At 44.8% G+C, this 21,257-nt stretch overlaps 1 protein-coding gene across 1 annotated transcript; it reads right to left on the minus strand.

The window, feature by feature from the left end:
* Positions 1 to 10,014: 10,014 nt before the first annotated feature.
* Positions 10,015 to 20,990, minus strand: NABP1 (nucleic acid binding protein 1). The gene is made up of 6 exons (XM_059853412.1): positions 20,661 to 20,990; positions 20,416 to 20,554; positions 17,356 to 17,427; positions 15,915 to 15,987; positions 15,582 to 15,648; positions 10,015 to 14,769 (listed from the first exon to the last, which is right to left on the minus strand). The coding sequence occupies exons 1-6, from the start codon at positions 20,749 to 20,751 to the stop codon at positions 14,582 to 14,584; spliced, it is 630 nt and encodes a 209-aa protein (XP_059709395.1). The 5' UTR covers positions 20,752 to 20,990; the 3' UTR covers positions 10,015 to 14,581.
* Positions 20,991 to 21,257: the final 267 nt, after the last annotated feature.

The raw sequence follows: 21,257 nt of genomic DNA on the forward strand, positions 1-21,257 counted from the left end.
GGATGAATGTATTTCACTTCTTGACTGCAGATGATTTAAATGTACAGTTTTACCTACATTACCTCTATTCATTGTTCTTTCCTATTAAGGGATGAAGGAGCTTTCCTAGCTGCTCTGCTGCCTGGTCACACAGATTTCCTGAGAATGGCAGAGGTGAAGGGATGAAAGGAGAAGCCTTTGGACAGGCACACTGCCATACCAGCCAGATCAAACACAGCTCTCCTAGATCCACAGGATCCCAGGAGGAAAACAACAACTGCATGGCATGAGGGGTGGTATAATTCTGCTTTTCCAACCAGACTGTCACCTTGGTTCCCAGAACAGTAACTGCACTACTGTGATGTGCCACCCTTCAGGGGAAGGCAGCCCCCAAGATTCAGAGATCCTTGTGGTTGAGAAGAATGACAAAAATCATAAGGTCAGCAAAAGCTTATGAAGTTTTATTTGTAAATTACTCACTTGGCATGGAAATTGCTACAATAGTCCCTGAGCTCCTCTTAGGTACACAGCAGTGGGGTTTGATTAAAGAGGGAAGGTGAAAGGGAAGAGAGAAAGATTAAAGAGAGGAGAGATAAAGGAAGGAAGAAAAAGAGATCACCAGCCCTGGTTCCAGCATATGTGCAGCTGATGGGGTGTCCAGGGCCCTTGGGGTACCCACACTAAATTTTCACTGCCCTGGAAATTTCTCATTTTCTGTGCAAATTAGTTACAGTGCACAGTCCATTCTTTCAGACCTTTCTGGAAACAGGTCAGAGGGTTTTGGTGCTCTCAATCCCCCAACACCTATGCCCACCTCTCAGCCTCAATCCTGTGCTTGTGCTTCTCTCCAGGAGTCAGAACAAGGATGCTTGTCCCAGGAAAGTGCTGCCCTGCCCCATAAGGCCCCTTCTGCAGCCACATCCTGTTCTTTCTCACTTTGTGTGTTATTACCAACAATCTTTAGTGGATTCCTGGGCTATCTGGATATCAGTGTTTGAGAAATACACATTGGCCCTATATCTTCTTAGCTTCTGCAGCTACTGAGCATGCATGTATCCAAATGAAAAGTGAAACCAGGCCCTTATACCCTCTGACCAGTGTTTACCCTATAGCAGCATCCCTCACCTAAAGCAGTGTTGTGTTTCACAGGGCAAATTCCAAATGTAATATGGGATTTTCTATTATTCTATTATTTCTATATTCTATTATTTGTTTCTATTATTCTAATATGAATTCTTCCCACAGCTTTAAATAGAGTCAGTATTCTTTCTTTTCTGCCCATAAATACTCTATGTTTTAAAGATTTGCTGCCTGCTACCCCAAAGTGAAGCTAATGGGATACATGCAATTATTCTGACAAGCCTCTGAGCTCCTAAGGGGAAATATCTCAACTCCAGAATCTTACAACCATTAACAAATTCATAGAGGAAGTAACAATAATACACATTTGATGGTTCATACTACTCTCACAAAGACCTTTATTCTCACACTCACACAGATATGCAGGCTTTTATAAAATCAGATCAAAAATTTCACTTCATATTTGAATTCAACCTCATCCATGAGAAATAACCATCCCATTGGTTGTTTGCTTCCCATGCACTCAACCAGACGCCTCTGGAGTTCTATTTTTGCAGCAGAAGTAAAGCAGGAGGCAGCCAACACGATCAATCAAGAATGAACCTAAGTGATCTCCACGGGCAGAATGCACATCATTGAGGCAGAGTCCTCAAAATGCCACTACCTGCACAGCTATCTACACATGGGTTCCTGTTTCACTCTAAATACAAAGTATTTAAGGACCTGGGAAATTACCACAGTTGTGTGCAAGGTTTAAGAGCGCTTCAACAGAAAGTGACAACTAAAATAAACCCCACTGCATTAATTCAGCTCTCTGTATTTTTCCACCCTCTATCAAATTACAGCATCCCCAAATTATGTTAAGAGAAGCCCTGTCTAAAATGTGAGGTGCTGTATTTCATCAGCTATCTGAGATGACTCAGGATTACAAGTACTGAAATAAAATGGACATCCTGTTCCAGTTTCTTTAACTAAATTTTGTCCCTCAAATAGCATCAACAAGTGACTCAGTACAATGTCATAACAAACAGTACTTGTGCTGCAGCAATGTACTTGGCAAACAGCAACCCTCACAAATAAATCAGACACATTTTACTGTAGTGGCTAATCAAAAGATCTTCATTTTATCTTGGGGGAAAAAAAAAAGAAAATCATGTATAATAACCAGATGGCAAATAAACAAATTATTTTTGTAATAGTGGGAAAACTAATTGCCTGCATTTGGATGAACCCATAAACAATGTCTAGGACTAAATTTGGCTCCAAATTGTGACACCAATTTGATAGTGAGAATGTATTGCTCTTCTGTCCCCCTGAGACCAGCAAAAGGGACATCCTTTTCTCTCCCAGATTTTGGCTGGAGTGTTCCAAGCACCAGTGCCAGCTAGGCCAGGGAGAAAATGGTTTATGGCCCAGCAGGACCAGCCTGCTTTAGATCAGAATCACTTGTGCAGGGAATGAACATCCTTTGGGGCTGCACCTGTAGACCATTCTGGGGGTTTCTGATGCACTGGAGAGACACTGTGTCTCTCCCACAGGCCCAGCTCCCAAGCAGTGACTTTATTGCCACCTCACTGCTATCAAAGTATCAATATCTCCACAATAGTGTCTGCACTGCAAGTTTCTTATATTTGGGAATCCTGGTAAAACACTGACAGCCTCTTCTTAAACAGCGTTCTTTACTCTTGAGCAGTCAGCCATGTTACACATTACATTTTGCATTAGATTTGAAAAAACACAAAACCAAAAAACAACAAAATAAACACAACCTTCATCACTAGAATACCCAGTTCTCGGATAAAAATTCTGTGTGTAAGGATATGCCATTTGGAGAATCCACTCATTCCCATCACACAAAAATCTCATTAAAAATAAGCTTCTCACCTGTAGCTAGCTCAGTAATTAGGTGCAGCTACATTCATTAGTTATAATTCAGAGATTACATGGGATAATAGCATGTTCTAATAAGGAAAAATGACACTTGCCTTATGAACATGTGGGTTTGTGGCAATTTCCTTAAAGAGGAGCCTGCTTTATTAAAAACCATGGATACAAACAAAGTAGCAATTTTAATTGTTTACTTTGAGAAGTGAATATGAAAGCCTATTTCAGAAGCCCAGGAAACCAACCTTGCTGTTTCTTCCAAACATCAAGCAGTCATTCTGAAGTGGGTTTCAGTTCGTTTGGGGTTTTTTTGAGTAGTGGGAGCCCCAGAAGTTCTGTGCTGCCCCAGCCCAGCCAGACCAGGACACCTGCTGAGGCAGACCCTTAACAGCACACAGGTGAGACCTGGGCAGCAAATTGTGGCTTCATTTTCTCATCAGGGGTGCTGCAACCCAGCAGCAGGGCTATGACTGGCTGGAGTTTCTTTTCTTGCTGCAGACTAGAAGACTCAAAACCCATTAGCTTGTGTTTGCCTTCTCTGCAGCCCTCAATAACCTCCCTGTGAACCTCCCACTGACAACCTTCAGCTGCTCCTTGTCTGTCAGTTCATTTTCCTGATCTGCACGTTGGGGTGAGCCCAGGCACACACACAAAATCACACACACAACATTCAAGCAATACACAAGCTCCCATTATTGAACACCTTGTTCCACCCTGACAAACAAAAGCAACATCAGTTCTGCTTCCCCTGCCAGTTTTCTGGTAGATTTTTCAGCATCAGTTTCACCCTGTGAGAAAGGCTGCACAGCAGCCTCCCTCAAAAATTAAACAGGCAGCAGGGCCTGTTGGATTCCACTACAGAACATAAAAGTACTAGCAGTGAAAAGCAAGCACAGATTTTGGGGAGGGTGAGGCCACATTTGAAGTGGATGGAGCTGCCTTTGTTATTTTAAAGTAATAACCTATCCTTATGTGCCAGTGAAGAGCATATTGCCCCCTAGATTCAAAACACTCATTTTTTTATATCTAAAATCACATGGTGGTGATAGTTCAGACATTCTCATGCATAACTAGAAACAAATTTGTAGTCTTCCAAATGGTTTTACAGTGACTTCATGTTTAACTTGCTGCCCAGCAGGTCAGAGAGCTTTTGGTCACCCCTAATACACTCACTCACGTGGTCCAGGTATGACTACATACCATACCAAAGGACAGGCAGGATTTGCAGAAGATCTTCCTTAAGTCACATGAAAGTTAGGTTTTTTTAGTTCAAAACAATTATTTGTTCAAACCCTCCCAAAATTCATGCTATGGAACTACCAAAAGAAACATTGTGAATATGCATCAAACAATTTATTCTGCAACAAAGCTGGGTGTTTTCTTAAGCAATTGTAGAAAGTCAGATGCACAGAAAAAAAAACCCCAGGTCTTTGTCTTGTAAAATTAAACATTTTTCTCTTTGGAGAGACAGAAATAATGTTTTTTAATGTAGATCTGTTATGAAAATAACACAGCTGTTGCTCATGCACTTGCCCCACTTCTGCAAATCCAGACTCTGTCTTGGGACATTCAGATTCTGACTGGGACCCTCGAGTGGAAGCCCCTTGAAGGGGGTACTGCTGCCAGGGCAGTTAGCAGCACGCTGGGATGCCACTAGATTGCCCAAAATTCCCACATCAAATGCACAGTCCAACTTTTTGACAGTTCAGATGTTCCAAGCCACCCTAGAGAGGCATGTAAGGGCCTAAATGCTGCTGCCAGGCCAGTGTGCTATTTCTGAGATCTCACCCAGCCCTGGGAGAGCCCAAACCAACTCCCCACTCTGCTACCTGCTGAAGAGCCATGCCTTTAATGAGTTTCTGCAACAGCTCCTTCTGCTGAGTAGATAAAAAAGATCACCTGAGATTAATTACAGTAATAATTAAGAGCTGACCTTCTGGCAGTTAAGCTAGATACCTTCCCTTCCTTACAGCCTATCTCACAGGTGCAGCACGGTGCTGTAGCTCCTCAGGAAAAGTTACTCTTCACCTGTCTAGAGATGTGCAATTTGCACATAAATCACAGCCTCAAAACAACCCAAACCACTCTCATTTTCCATTTTCAGGACTCAGTGCTTTTTCAGAAGTAGAAAAGCATTTATTTCCATGGTCAAGGGAGAGCAGACTTTGTTTTCTCTAGTATTAACAACTTCTGTCTTTGCAAACAAAAACATAAATCTAGATGCTAGTGATAGCCACAAGAGGCAAAACTTACCCACTCTAGATTTAATTATTTTATGGCACAGATTAGGAAAAGATCCTGGAGTTGAAACAAGACTGACATCCCCACTTCCCAGCAGAGATGCCTGGTGCCCTGGGCATGGTGAGGAGGAAGAAGAGCAAGTGACCTGGCCACACACTGCCTTTCTCCACAGGGTCTCAGGTACCACATGAACACCTAAAAACCTTCTAAATATCCAGCACCAGAGCACTGTGTGGATTTTGGGCTGGCAAACAGCCACTAGCACAAGCCACAAGCCCAGCAGTCACTCCTTCCTCCTCCTTGTCCATCACTTGCCTCAAAACTTGGTGTAGGAATAGGTATTTCCAAAAGCAGCCAGCCTGGTGAGACAGACTGCAGGCTTTGCTATTCAGATCAGCTCAGCCTTGGTTTAAGCAGATATTTTGTTGTTTGTTCAGCTCTTTCCCCCCCTGTCTTGGCACCTCATTGAAATGAGCTTTACTAGGCACTTACATAGCAGAGCTGTAAAGAAACCAGCTGGTTAATTTAAAAGAGTGCAGTCCTTACAGCTTTCCCCTCTGGGAATTTCTTGAAGCACACACACACAAAAAATTTATATTGTAACACTTTTTCTACCACATCATGACTTTTACTTCCAAGTCCATAGTCTGAGGGGAAAAAAAGGTCTCACTCTCACTCTGCATTTTGCAGAGGAAAAAGGAGATGCTAAATAAAAACTAAAAAACCACATAAGAGGAGGATTATGGTCTCACCTCCCATCCAAAGCCACGAGGATATGAGTATCTCTGCCAAGAGTACATTTTGCCACTAAAATAGTTGCTACTGCAGGCCAGTGTTAGCCCAGATGTAGCACATAGCAATAGTGAACCCCTGACATCCAGCTGGACAGGCTGGGGCTGCAGCCCCTGCAAGTGACAGGCAGTGCCAAGAAGTTTTATGACAAGGGACAAGCTTTGGATAGGGCAAGGAAGGGAGTGATACAGGAGAGAAGGAACAGACAGGCAGGCAGAGTCCTGGAAGTGGCAGAGTCAGGAGTCCAGACAAGTCACAGAGCAAGGCTGGAGGCAAGGGAAGGCAAAAATAATCTATAAAACCTATTTCAGCTGAAGACATGGAAGCAAGGAGAATTTGAAGGGAGAAAGGGGAGTATGGCCCTGTGGGAACAATGCCTATGTACTCACACAGCTATTTTAGTGTCACCTTTCAGTAGGAGCAGATATTGTTTGTTGCACAGCAAATCCTTCCAAGGCCATGAACCAACAAATCCTTAGCCAAGCTTCACTCCCAGAAACTGTCCATTAAAAAGCAGCTCTGCCTCGGTGTTCTGCACCCCAGTGCCCAGTGCAAGGCATGACAGTGACATTCCAAAGAAATCCAGCTCCACACAGGGCCAACCCACCAGATGCCAGAGACACAGAGCTACCCCAGCAAGTCTGCAGAGTATTTAAGAAGCAGTTTGCTAAATTATACAAAGGGAATAATTTGCAACGTAATGGTGTGTTTGCATTCTGAATATCTGATTTCCTGTTCAACAAATAACCTAAACACTCCCAACCAAATGAAATGTAGACAAGACTTAAAATGTTTGAAGAAAAGCACTCATCCAGAAAATTAAGGTCAACATAGAACAGATGGTGCCTCTGAAAAATGTGGCTTCAACATTTATCTTTATGTAAAATAAAAATCTTTTTAAAACCTCCGGCTGTTTGGTGACAGTCCTACTTGAAATATTGGACCTCACACTCCATGGATAATAAAGAAGCACTAAAAAATGACTTCAAAATACTAAATCTAAATAAAGTTCTCTCAACTAGCATGCAATAAGATTTCTGTGGGCACGTAAATACATATCAATAAAATATAGATTCAAGTGCTTCTGTAACTGCCATAAATATTGCAACTGCTCTCCCCATTTCCATAAATATGACCCACGACTCCCAAGTGAGAAGCTTTTTCATTTGCAGCAGTCAGGGAAAAAAACCAGTCCTTTCTTCTTTATCAAAGTCTTTTGGAAGGCTGAATGTGAAGCCCAGCACATGGGGAGCTGTGAACAACTTGTTAGAGTGATGCATGAAAGGCCTTCTCCAGCCCCAGGGGATGCCATCAGTGGGACTGCAGGAAGATCACTGTAATTCTTGAGGGCAGGCAATGTCACACCCGGCTGGGGAGGGAAACAGGGGCTCTAACTGGGCAGGGCTGTAAATTACTTTGGTAATACAGAAAGGAGCTGGAACAAGTAGAAATAATGAGGCAGACCTGCCAAACACCCGAGGAGCAGGGACAAACGAGGAGAGGTCAAGCACTGGCAGGAGCAGCAGGGCAAGTGCTCACAGGGCAAGGTAACAACAGGCAGGGGAAGGCTCAGCAGGACACCACAGGAGCACCTCCACTGAGAAGGTTTTCTCAGGACAGGTAAAAGAGAAGGCAGTCAAAGAAACCACAGAGCTGCACAGCAGGCAGCTCAAGTCTACAAGAAACAAACAAACAAAAAAAACCCCAAACCCAAAGCCCTCACACCCTGAGTGAACCAAATATTTCTGGGAGATGAGGTAACCCGTGGTACCTAAAAATACTGTCCTGTGGAGACCTCCTCTTGTGCATCACCTGCAGACAGCTGAGACCCTCTGACAGGCTGTGACTTCTGATCACAGGCTGCACACAGCACCTGAAGCTAATCCCTTCAGCTAATTCCTCAGGGGCCACCTGCGTGCCTGGACTGAAGAAAAAGCCTCCCCAGCTTTGGCCACCAAAGCAGCCACAGAAGGAGCCATTTGTTCACACCACCCAAACTAAATCACAATTAGCCCAGTGACAACAGGCTGCTGAAGCACATCCCCAAAACCACAAGGTAATTACAGATCTACTATCAGTTCTTGTTTCCCAGTCACCAGACATCCAAGAGAACCACCATGATCAATGCAGCTCTTTTTTTTCCAGTGTGGCTTCCAGACATTTACATCTACTAGAAAAACCCAGATTTTTGTGACTCATGCCTTCAGGTCCAGCCCTGATGAAGTTGCAGAGTGAGCTGCTGCAAATCCACCTGGCTAAAAAGACTACAGGAAGGTAATTGCAGCACTTTTCCTGAGCTGACATATCCTTCTAATTGGCTTCATGGTCCTGACTTACTGATGTCATGGGTCCCACTTCCTCTAGAAATTACCTCTGATTCCCCATACTACAGGGGAAAATAAGCTTAGCAATAACATTTAGACTCACTATCCCTAGCAATGGGCCCTGCCATCAGTAAAGCACAGCCAAAATGAAACCAGACTGGCCATTCCAGGGAGACTCTTGCAAGAATGGCTTTTGCACAGAAGTTTCTTGCTTCAAGGTCATCCCAACCCACATTGCAGACAGCTCTGATAAGCAACAGCACAGCAGCTCACCAGAGACTTAAAAACAGTAGAGAGTTTATGAAGGTCTCTTTCTCTCCCTACCTAAGGCTTTTTTAAAACTAAAACAGATATTTTGTTTTCTTCTAAAAGAAGGTTGTGTTGATTTTGTTGGTTCTATTGCATAGCCAAGCGCTGCTGCTGCACATAGAAATTCTGACTATCTCTATCAGGCCTCAACTACTTTATTTCTAAAAATAAAGTAAGTAATATTAATTTGTTCCTCCAGCACCTGGTGTTTAAACTTATTTCTTGGCAACTTCTGTTCTCGGCATTTAAACATTTTTCATATTCACCTTAAGTCTGGCAGCACTATTGGTTATCCTTCTCTGCCTCACTAATAATTTGGTTGATGGCATGCAGGTGGGTTTCTCATAATTAAAAAACCCATTTGCAAAGTTTGCATTAGGTGATCTGAAAAAATAGAGCACTCCTTTCAAAGGTTAAATAAGTAAGCTGCAGAGCTCCATGAAAATATTGCATAATTTAGGGATAAAAATAGTTTTGCTTTATTCAAGCTAGGCTGGATAGGTAGATTTTTACTGCAATCAGCCTAATCCTCATCTCTCCAAGTTACATGCTCAAGTTGATTATAGAAAATTAAATTTAGTATTAATCAAGCTAGGAAGAAGGAAATTACAAAAATTAACCTAATGCATAAATCATAGAAAATGGTGGAGCCAGCCAGAGATCATTTAATGCATCTTCACCTTGTCCCACACCAGAACCAGCTCCCCCCTTCTCCAAGCCACTCTGACAGTTATTGTCCTACCCTTTCAAAAATTTCCCAACACAGGTACCAGAAGCCAGCACTCAGAGCCCTGCAGGCCCCACCAGCCCTTCTGCTCCAGGCCTGCCTTGGCATCCCCCACCCCTGCCCCAGCTGGCAGAGCCCAGGATTGCAGCTCCTCCCAGTTGCACTGACAGGTCACTTGCAGTTTGGGGCACAGAACTGCAGCACTTGGCACCACTGGGAAAAAAAGAAAAGAGCAAATCCAAAAGGGCAAGCCCAGTTACCCAATTACAGAGGATCCAGGCTTAGAAATATATATTTTTAAGTTTCCTGATTTAGAAAGAACTCTACATATTTATTGGCTGTGGCTTTCAGCTTCTCCACACCATAAATTATGAATTTAGCACCTGACAGATCTGCACTACCCCTTTATCCCAGTTTTACAGCTGAGAAACAACTGGCTGCATAGGACCTGTTCCAAATTATCCTTGAGGTCAGTGGGATCTCCCAGTGAACCCCATGGGACATGGCATGGACAAGCATGGTTCTGTATTTCCCAAATAGCTGTCCAGTACTTTGCAAAGCCATTTCATCCTCTGGACACAAACCCAAAGAAAGCTTGGTAGAGGGCTCTCCTGACACACTACAACCAACATGCACCTATGCTTCCATGGAGTCACAGCTGATGGTGCATTAAGCCAATTTTGTCTTTTATACACAAATTTATTAAACATGGAGCAGCCAATCAGCCCTACAATCCACTCCACACAGCCAAAAACATCCCATTTAAACTTGTATAATAAGGAAACATTTAGCTCTGAAGGTACATTTAGAGCACTAGTTTTCTTCTCTGAGCTACATCCTGATGTTTTCTTCCTTCCCAAATCTTACTTGCTAGGACATGTACAAATCCAGACAGTCTTTATCAGCTGGGGGTGTGGGAGGACAGTTTTAGACGAAGCTCTTACAACTGCATTGTTTTCTTAACAAGAAAATAAACAACAGCAACTTAGAGAAATTGAAAACCAAAATGAAGTCCTTAAGTGTTCCCCTTAGTCACTCCCAGACTTTTTTCCTAATCCCTTTGAACTCCAGTAGTTTAATCAACAGCTTGTTTAGGAATAATCTTCTCATCCCAGTTACACACACACAAATGTCCATCAGAGAATAAATTGAAAAGCAGAATCCCCATAAAGAGTCAGCACAATTTGACATTCTCTGGAAGCAAGAATAAAGGACTCAGTAGGACAAAGGCTGAAGACAGAAAGAGCATCTCTTAATGAATTCCTGGGATGCCTGGGACCTCCTGAGCAGCAGGGCCAGGCTCACCCGGCAGCAGTGCACAGCCAGGGGCAGACCTGGCTGGGGCACAGCCGGCAGGAGCTCCACTGCAGTCATTAACAGAGCTCAGCAGGGCCGGGCTGGGCAGCCACAGCCCTGCAGCCTCCCCAGGAGCATGCACAGGTGCATGCAATTCCCCAATTAACTGACTGCAGCTCCTCAGCCAGCTGCCAGCAAGGCAGCTGGACACCACACCTGCACTGCAAATAACTGCTTGGCTCAGGGCTTCAGGACAAAGAGCACGTGTGACTGGGCACATCTACAAGCATTAGAGAAGTAAAGGAACAACCTAGCAGGTGAAAACACACGGGCCATGAAGGAGAACAGGAGACTTCCCCAGAAACACTCCAAACCCCATAGCTTTTACAACTCCTAGTCCTATAAAAGCACGTCAGGAGCTTCTGAAGAAAACTGCCTTATGGTGGGGAAAAGATGCCTTGTTTTAGGAGTATGTACATGAGCTGCAGAAGATGGCCATAGCAGCCAGGTCATTATGAAACACAAGGTTCAAGGTCTATGAAAAACAAAAGGGGTTTCAGGGACCAGCACGTGTCTCCTGAACACTCCCCATCCAGAGAACATGGTGGACAGCCCTGCAGTGCTGCTAAGGGGGATGGCTGTGCAGACACTGAGGTAAGAAAGGTGTTTTGTACCACCCATCATGGCTTTGCAGAAGCAGCACTCACTGCAGACACCCTTCCTGGGATTTGTGATGCTAAAGACCAGCATTATTTGGACAGCACAGGACTGCATACTGCCAGTTTCAAGTTAAGACCAAAGCTAAAAAAGCCAAGTTGTGAAGGCAGATTGCATTAAAGTCCTGCACTTTGGTCCAGCATTTATACTTGTTCTTATAGCACCTTTCCATTTTCACTGTGGGCATGGGGTGTATGACTTTCCCCTGTATCTAAAGATAGGCCAGTATTTCACAGTACAGGACTGCTTTGTCACTTTCAAATCAAGGTGATTCATGCAGAGGATGGACAGAAAAAACAGATGGCAGCAGAAATACAGCAGAACTCTTTCCACTCTGCCATCAGTCCTTGTGCTGGGGCAGGCAGGAGAGGGGGGAGCTGTTGTCAGGCAATGAGAACAGGGCATCTGTGATTCAAGTGAATGGGGACTACTCAGCAGCACTTCAGCACTGTGCAGTTTGTGTCTGGGTACATGAACACCTTCCAGTGTCTTTTTTCCTTTGGAAATCTGTATTATCCAGAATGAGAGTACCCTAAGTGCAGCCTAACCATAAAGAGGAATACATCTGTGAAGAGACTCCCTGAGCTCATCTCTGAGCACTGAGGACCTGCCTTAGCATGTCACAGTAATTCACAACTGCTTGTTTGCACAGAGATGTGTGTGTCTGTATCTCTGTGAACCGAGGTGGTATGATCCCAACAGCTGTAAGGCTCCCATATTCCTCTGCAAGCTGAGAGCTCACAATCTTGACACTGATACCTCTGAGGGAAACAACTTTGTCACAGGTTCAGTGGAAGATCAGAGGACCTTGAAAAATTATATTTAACTCCATGTCCATTTCAGGGCACAGATTTCCCCTGCAAAGAAGTAAAAATTTATTAATAAACTGCAATAGTTTCATGTAAGAAACAGGAAAGCAGGAATGCTACTAACCTTGAGAATGTGAAGACCAGACTCTTGCTTTTTTCCTCTTGACTGCACATCAATCATCCACTTGACTGCAGGGATTTACTCTTGTGCCTCTTATTAGCATTAATCATATCACTTTTTACTTAGAATTTGTGAACAAGTATTCTGTTTATTAGCTTAATAAAAGCTCAGATGCATAGAGCTACAAACATCAGGCACCTCAGCATACACTAACACAGGGCTGCCCTTGATTTTAGCTTCTTTATGCCCCAGAGAAGACCACCAGGATTTGTGATCCACCCTGGATATACTCCAATGAACACCAAGACCCCACCACATCACCTGCACTGTTCACTTTGCTAACTTTACAGCTACTGCTGACTGGGCAGCATGGCTCTCACACCATACTTACATCTTCTGTACCTCTGGAACACGTCACAGACACCTCCTGGGTTTAGAAGTCCTCTGGGCTTCCTTCTCACAAGCACATCAAATGTCTTAGAGCAACACTGCAGAAGAAGGTTGTCCATGCATCTCGACTATACATCACATTTATTTAAGCAAGTAAGCAATTTAAAGTCCCTGAGTTACACGTCTCCTCCTTACACCATTTCCCCAGAAATGCCTGCTTTCTGCTTCACCAATGACCAGTGTTCTTCCACAGCAGCATGCAGAGGCGATCTCCTGAGGCATGCCACCCTCTTGTGTCCAAAACAAGTTTCACTAGTTCCACCTGGAAGTACCAGGAAAGCACTTCACCAGAGCAAACAGCCCTCAGGTGTCTGGGCACACAGGTCTCTCTCAACCTCCCTTCAGCACTTTGTTGTTGCTGATGCTTGCATTTCAAACAAACTTCAGTTCATTTCACACCAAACAGGGAACTTGCACCAAGTAGAAGCAATTTTCAATAGATCATGATAAAGTACCAAAAGCAAAAAGTATCAAATGTAAACAACTTGTAAACATTAGTAACACATCCGTAGATTCAAAGAACATGAATGACCACAGAGACAACTCACGATTCAGAAAAAGCCTTTTGTCATGAAGTCTTTATGGCTTGACAGAAAGAAAGTTAGATTTGTTTTTGATGTGGTTAGTGCAATTGTTTTTTATTTGAGAGGTCAGTTAAGAAGAGTTAAACAGATGAATCCAGTATGACACCTCAGTTTCCGAGTTGCTTTGAACCTGATCTGAAATATGGCACTGGACTCTCATCTAGAGTCAAGGCATTTGTGATCTCAGAAATAAAACCAGCTATTTGCCCCCCAGGATATGGAGAGGGCTCTTCAAGGGATAATCCATGTTTCATATAAAACAGAGGAAGGAAAGCTTAACAGCATCACAAGGGCAGCTGTGTGCTTGGCCAGTACCTCTGCAATCCACATATACAGCTTCATCTAATACATAATTTATTTGGAAAAGTGAATGAAGGAAGGAGGAGTAGGCAGACTCATTGAAGAGATGGGTAATGCAGCATTTGAGAACAGTCCACTCCTGGAAATTCAGGCTCCTGCAAAGTAACCTTGGGCTTTTACACGAGGAAAGGCTAGAAAAAACATATTCCCCAACACTGTCTGAATTTAGATCCTCCTATTCTGCTATCTCATGCAAAGCAAGAACAAATATTCAAGCTTCTATCCAAAGCAAAAATCAGTGTCACTTTCCTTGACAGTGATAATGGTGTTTAGAGAGAATTTTTCAAGTAGTGCACACCTTTCTGAAATCAGAATCAAGGCTCACGACATTCACCACATCTTCAGCTTTGATCTGAGCTATCCATTCCCTGATTCCAGAGACACCACTAGGTCTGGCACCACCATTTCCTCACACTTATTGCTTCACAAGCCATATTCATTCCCAGGACACCCAGCTCACCAGAGCACTTTTGCTCTTCCCTTCATTTCTCTTCCCATACGAGGAGCTCCCATTATCCCTAACAGAAGTCAACACATGCTTGCACAGGACAGAGTAGACCTATTAAGGCTACATGGCTGACCAACAGAAATACATGTATGTAACTGAAATTTTCTTCTGTTCAGCAAAGGGCACTGGGTTTTAATTGAGACATTTTCACCTGTGACCCTTACTTCCTTGGATCCACCTTCTCCCCCTTTATGTACGGGGAAGACTCACTGTGCTTCCCTGATGCAAAACAAGAAATAGATCACATCAAGTTTGCTCCATACACCAAAAGGTAAAAAAAAAAAACCAAAAAAACAAACCAAAGGACAAACTGGTTCACAGTTAACTATAAATAAAAGTGCAGTAAGTGTTCAAGTAGAGTGTAGAGTTTAAGCAAGCTGTACAACCACATTTGGCATAGTCATCTTTTAAAGGCCCTGCGTGGGTCCCTCCCGTTACTGACAGCAGGGGGAAGAGGCTGAACACTATTAGCTGGTGCTGGATTTACAGGTCCTCGGCCATTGCCTCTCCCACTACCTGCATAAATGTGGCCATGGTTATACGTGAATGGAAATCCACTTGCTTCAGGTCCAGTTTGTAAACCATTTCCTAAAAAGACAAAAAAAACATTATCACGAGTTCCGTGGGTTGAAATCACCGATTCCTTACACAAGTTAACCAACAGGGAATACATGGAGTTTGCAGTAAACACCAAACCCCGAAGACCAGAAAGGAAAAGCCTCTCTCTGGCACTGAAGGACCCTAAATCACAGCTCACCTTTCCCCTCCCAAACTACTTTTCCTCCATCCCTTTCTCAACTAAAGCAAGAAGGGTCACAATAACAGCTGTATAACAGCAGCTACTGAGTGTGGGCACTGTGTAGGCAGGCCAGAACTAAGGTCCCCTCTCAGTTTACACCTGCTCAAAGCCTTGAAGCATTTTCATATTTAAGATTCTATGTTTAAATACAGCACAAAATGATCTGGATAAGTCAAATATTGGAATTCAGATTACCACCACATCCTTTTTCGTGAGCTAACGAGGCAGAAAAGCCATGGTATCTAGCAAGACTGAAGTAATTTTAAAAGCCAATGCCTCAGCAAGTTTAAAAAAAGCAGAATTTCAAGTGCTGCAAAAACTTTTCAAAAGCATCACAACAATTTAAGATTAGTCAAGATCTCTTATGTGATATAGACACCCCAAATACTCTAATCTCCTCCTCTCTCCTACAGAGGAAATCTTAAAAACATTTTCAGGAAATGTTCATGCTTACATGCTTGAGGTTCTGGCCCCAGTTTGAATGACTTTCTAGAGGCTAGTACACTTTTTTTATCCCAAGAATGGAGAACCCTTGAAATAAATTTCTATTCCCATAAAGTGTTTCTCATTTTTTCACTTCTACAAACTGAAAAAAACTTACCCAGTGGCCCAAAAGTACAAGTACCCATACCACTTGATGCAGAAATATTATTCTGTTCACCCTGTGCCTTAATAGAAAGGTAAAAAAAAAAAAAAAGACATGGATCAGAGAAAGAAAATTCATATTTTTACAGAAAGGGGCTGATTTTTTCCCCTCTGTGTTCTTACAGTGGCTCCACATGGAATTTATCTGCTACTTCAATTATTGGCTCACTTCTAGCTATATACCACCGAGTCCCTTTTCCAAGAAGTGTCACATCTGACCACAACCTAGTGTGAAATATTCAGAACAAAGAGCACTTTAGGCCAGAAGCCTCAGACAAGTTTAACATACCAGTTTGTTCTGCCCGACGTGCTCCGAGTTGGGTTCGCTGTAGTTTGGCACTTCTGAGTACACCATGCAGAACCTGGGAAGAAATCAGGATTATTAGGAAGTTCTAAAGCCATTGTTTTAACAGAGTTCTCAACTCCACAATTCACAGAGCAGATATTCTTGACATCCCATCACCTAGAAGTAATTAATCCAGACCCCACTGTTCAGAAAATATCTGTAGGTATTAAAAGGCTCTTTGATCCCTTTATAGGCTTGTGGTGAGGCTGCCACATCTTCCTGGTGAGGGCATTTCAATCAAGCAGAGGCAAGCTTTCATTTAATCAAGGAGGTAAACTGGCCTAAACAAAACAAAAGCTGATGAAAGGGCTCCCTTTGTCTCTCTTCCAGCTGCATAATCTTGTCCAGCACCCACTCACAAGGTCACCTGAGGCACTGAGTCACCCTGCCTGCTCCCAGACAGGGACTGCATTACACCTCTAGAGAAAAATCACTCCCACACACTCCCATACTATGCAGTGCCCCATTAACAATAATAGCACAGAGGAGCCCAAAACTGGCAATGAAATTGGAATGAAAAGGATGCTTTCATCCTTTTCCACTCAAGGGGACTATGGAATAGGCCCATCAAGTCACAACATGGAAATTATGGCAGAGAGGAAGACAGATCTGGATCATTACACTGCTTGGAATGGTTAAACACAAGTGGAGCTCCTACCTGCTGCTGGGAGGTACAACTCAGATAAGGACTCTCATCACTCCAGCCTGCTGGAGAGTAAGTCAGCTGGGTAACACTTCTGAGGTAATGGATTTTGTACAAGACAATGTGCAGATTTTTGTTTTGTTTTTGTGTAAATCAATCTGAACACTGGGCATTTCTGAACCATACAGGAGGATATGTAGCAACCCCAGAGCCCCACTTCCCTGATGACTGCAAGGTTTCCCACAGCACTTTGTGCAACAGAGGAAGCACTCTTCTGGTTAGAAAAGGTTGCTATTTTTTCTGTTGCTCAAGTGTGTTACTCATGTTTGTTCTTGGGCAGGAGCTGCTGCCCCAGTCCGTGGGCAGTTTAAAGCAGGTTTAATGAGGCCTGTTTCTGCTTGGATATGATTCACTGCAGTGACCTTGCTCTTCCTTCTCTGCACTGCCTGGCCCTCAAGGATGACACACATACAAAAGGCTTCCACCAAAACGAAGTGGTTAATCAAGGTAAGGCCTAGGTAAGCAAAGCACATTGTCATTTATACATTTTTTCCTCCTACACCTGTGCCAGTGATGGAGGCTGATTTTCCTCCAAGTACCTACAGTGCAGACAGGGTCAGAGCTCATTACATCCACAACTGAGAACACACTTTTGCTACCTTGAATTCCATTTCCTAAGAACTACCAGGTCTCATACTTACCATGGCACTCTGCTGAGAGGTATGAACACACAATACTTACTCCCCAATTTTATGCAGCTCCCCTCCTCGTCCTGTGTAAAGTGTCAGGCATCCTTTCCACAGAGATGCGTACCTGGCCAGAGAAAGGAGAAGTGAAGCAGTTTCTTAGTGAATGAGCTGACAGAGGAAGTTGAAGGAAGCAATCTTCCAGGAAGTTAACAATTATTACACAAGAGCATGGACCAAAAAATTTCCCAGGGACCCCAAAGTCACCAACACTAATTGTTTATAGATCCCCATGTACTACTTCTAGCAAAAGGTACCGGAAGCTCAGCAGACTCCTTTGACAATTCCAGGAAAGCAGCCAATTATTTTGAGATTGGATGCTCTTTTGTTGACTGGAGCAACCCTTATGACTTGTCCTGCAGAGAAAAGGCATTTTGCCAAAAGCAGTGTCTGTGTTATATTTGGTGACAACTCTCAGTTCTGCTTTCAGCAGGAGCCAGGAAGAATCACCTTTGCTTGCTGGAGAACAGCTACTGCTACTGAATGTGCATGATCAAAAGTGCTTCCATTCTTAACCAGGTCCTTACCAGACTGGCTTTTTTAAAGGCACAAGTTTGGCCATCAAACACCAAGTGATGTATAGAAACACACTGAAACAGGTTTTTGATTGCAGGAAATGTTCCCTCACAAAGGGTGAGTGCAGTCTATTCTTTATGGTGGCACTTGACTTCAAGCACTGAAATCTGAGCCATACAAAACCTCCTGTGTAATTGTTCCCTTCAGTGAGGGGCATCACGTATGTGTAGACAATGAGGAAAACACAGACCAGAAACACAGGCACAGTGCAAGGGAGTTTAAAAGAATATGTGTGTCTTCCAGCACAGGAACAGGGAGCCTCAGCAACTGCACTCAGAGGAGTCACCAGTCTGGACAAGTCACCACTTCCTTACACCCTGGGTGTATCTCTGGAACAGAGATAACAAACCTTCCTCTTGCCCTCTGCCTTATCTGCTGAGACTGGGAGACATCCGGCCACACGCAGGGCCCTGAAGAGGCAGCAGGGAGGAGTCAGGCTGCCAGGAGAGGACAGCACTGCCAGTGCAGTGATAACCTTCTCTGTACTTCAGCAGCAAAGCACAGGCACTGTAACTGCAGATACTATCTTGGGAGCGTTCCATCCAGAACAAGGATTAGTGTTCTTCACTTCATAGATTCACTTTAAAGATTCCCTCACTGCTTAACCTTTAATAACCAGCTAGTCAGGCACTCTTGTGGCAGAAAACAAAGGAAAAGAGCTACCAAACAATAAATGTAAGTCAAACATACATTTGCTGGGAAAAAAAATACAGCAAACCACATGACTAACAACCCCCAGCACAAAGTTATTCCATGTATGCAAGCATTGGTTTTTATCTCAAGAAGAGTTAGTCATAAAGCACTAAACTCCAGCACTAATTTCAATTTCAGAAATATTAAGTGCAACAGTTTCTTGTAAATGGGGTCACCAGCCAGTGAAAAGTAAGCAACACTGTCTGCTTTTGCAGAGGAATGCATCTGCAGCTTGAAATTCAGCAAGGGGCAAAAAAAGGCACGTTTACTCATGGTGCCTGTGTAAGCTTTTCTGCTTTTATCAGAGGGCATTCTGCCCCATGAGGCCAGATTAGCCTACAGAGCTGAAATTTACCTGCCTTGCAATGGCAACATCACACAGTCAATTCTATTTAAATATAAAATTGTATTTGGAGAGCCCTGTATGCCAGCACGAGGCCAGTTTTCTGAAGATGAGAGCCAAACCAGAATGGATTTAGCTTTTGCCATTTCACTCCCTCCGCAGTCCTAAGGGAGCATGCAATTCATGTAAATGAAGGCATGACTTTGCCACCCACCAGAAACAGTGATGTCAGCTCATAAATGTAATACATACAAGCCAAGCTCAGTTTTTTAGATTAAAGGATGCCAGGACTCGTAGCACAGAAACACCAGAGCAGTTACAGTAAGCCAGTCACAGAAGGGGGTACAGTAATGCATCTGAACAGTATCGCTCTTAATTTGTTTCAATGTCATTTACACACGGGGCTTTGTGCTGGCCCAGAGCTCTGGTTTAGTTCCACCCATCCCTGAGCTCCACGTGCTCTCCACGCAAGCAGCCTTGCCCAGAACCACCTCTGCTGAGGAGTCAGCCCATTTCGTGTAAAAGGACATTTGCATAGGAGGAAGCAGCTGTAGTTTTGGTGGCAAGGGTCATGCAATTTCAGTCCAGAACTGAGAATTACACTCAAATGAACAACTTAAGAGCAGCTCAGTTAGCAGCCCGAGTTGCCTTTCACCTACTTTTTCATACAAACAAATTAACAGGACCTTACACACATTGCAGATCCCAGAGAGCCGTAGGCCAAAGGATCAGTGTAATGGATTTCTAAAAGTGTAACCTAACTGGCATGAAGAACTCAAATGAAACTTACTATGACTTTGCTGTGACAATTTAAGTGACACGGAAAAGGATTTTCAGATTGACTCGAGCATTCTCGCATTAAATTTGGGAGTTGGGTTTGTTTCTTTTTTTAATTACATGACCTCTGAGGAACGATTCACACCCAAGCAAATTAACACATTCTACAGTGTAGCCCTAAAAGGAATTTTACAGCGAAACTGACAAGGTGCTCCTCTGCCTGTCACTTTTGTTACGTCATTCCAATGAAAAGCAACTTTTCTGCGTGATATGTAATCATCCTCACCTTTCATTTAGGAGCTGACTGCCAGAGAAAAGAAATAGCTGAGAAAATAAGAACATGCTTTGGACTTCCCCTGTTTGATTTACAGGCCAGGACCGACTGTTGCATTCCCCCCTGCCCCAGAAGTATTTTCCTCGGGAGCTTTTTAAAGCCGCCACAAATCTCTCCACCACCACCTCCTTATTACAAACCCAAGCCCCTCCTAGCCTGCATGCCCACACTAAGCATGTTCCGGCCTTGGAAAGGTGGGTTTAATTTGGCAAGTGACCTTAGGGCGCTGGCTGGGTTACAGGGAGCGGGTCGGAGGCGGCGGCCGTGTCCCCCGTGGCCCTGGAGGGGCCCCGCGGGTGACAAAGGGCAGCGCGGCCCGGCCCCGTACGCACCCTTTGGTCAGGCGGATGATGTCCCCCGGCTGGATGAGGCCGCCGATCTCGTCCCACACGCAGATGGTGATGCTGCCCGTCTTGTCCGCCACCTTGCAGGACCTCACCTCGTGCCCGTCCTTGGTCTTGGTGACTCGCCCTGCGGGGAGAAGCGCGGCTCAGGGGGGGCACGGCGCCGCCGGCCCCCCCGCCCGCCGTGACACGCGTGGGCGGCCCGGGGGTGGGGCGTGCCGGGCGCCACTTACCGATCTCCAGCACAATAAAGATGACATTTAAGTTTTTCAGTCCGGGTTTTATGTCTTTTATAAGGAAATACGTGTCGCTCGCCGCGCTCATGCTGCGGCCGGCACAGGGGTGAGGGCTAGCGGGGCGGGCCGAGCCCGCATCCCGTGGGGGAGCAGAAGCAGCGCGGGGCCGGGCAGGGGGGCACCGGCGACCCTCACAGGGGACGGGGACACGAGCACCGAGGGGCTGTGCGGTGACTGTGCGGCACGCCCGACCCCCACCGCTCCCTCTCCACACCAACACCACCAGCACGGAAACCACCCCGCCTCCCTCTCCCGCCGGCACTGAGAAGCCCACGTGCGCCGCGCTCCGCTTTATACCGGCCGGGCGCCACCAACGCGGGCCCCGGGAGGGGGCGATTGCGGCGAATGGAACCGTCCGGGGCACGCGGAGCGCCGGGACTGGGTAACGGGCGGGCGCGAGCCGGCGCCGCGCGCTGATTGGCTAACGTTGCTGCCGCCATCTTCTCCTTCGCGGGGCGTTGCAGCTGCCCAGTCGGGGCTGCCGAGCCGGGTGTGCTCCGTCAGCTCGCCCTGCCGCTCCTCATCCCTTCGGCC

The sequence above is a fragment of the Haemorhous mexicanus genome, chromosome 8 (assembly GCF_027477595.1).
Source record: "Haemorhous mexicanus isolate bHaeMex1 chromosome 8, bHaeMex1.pri, whole genome shotgun sequence".
NCBI lineage: Eukaryota > Metazoa > Chordata > Aves > Passeriformes > Fringillidae > Haemorhous > Haemorhous mexicanus.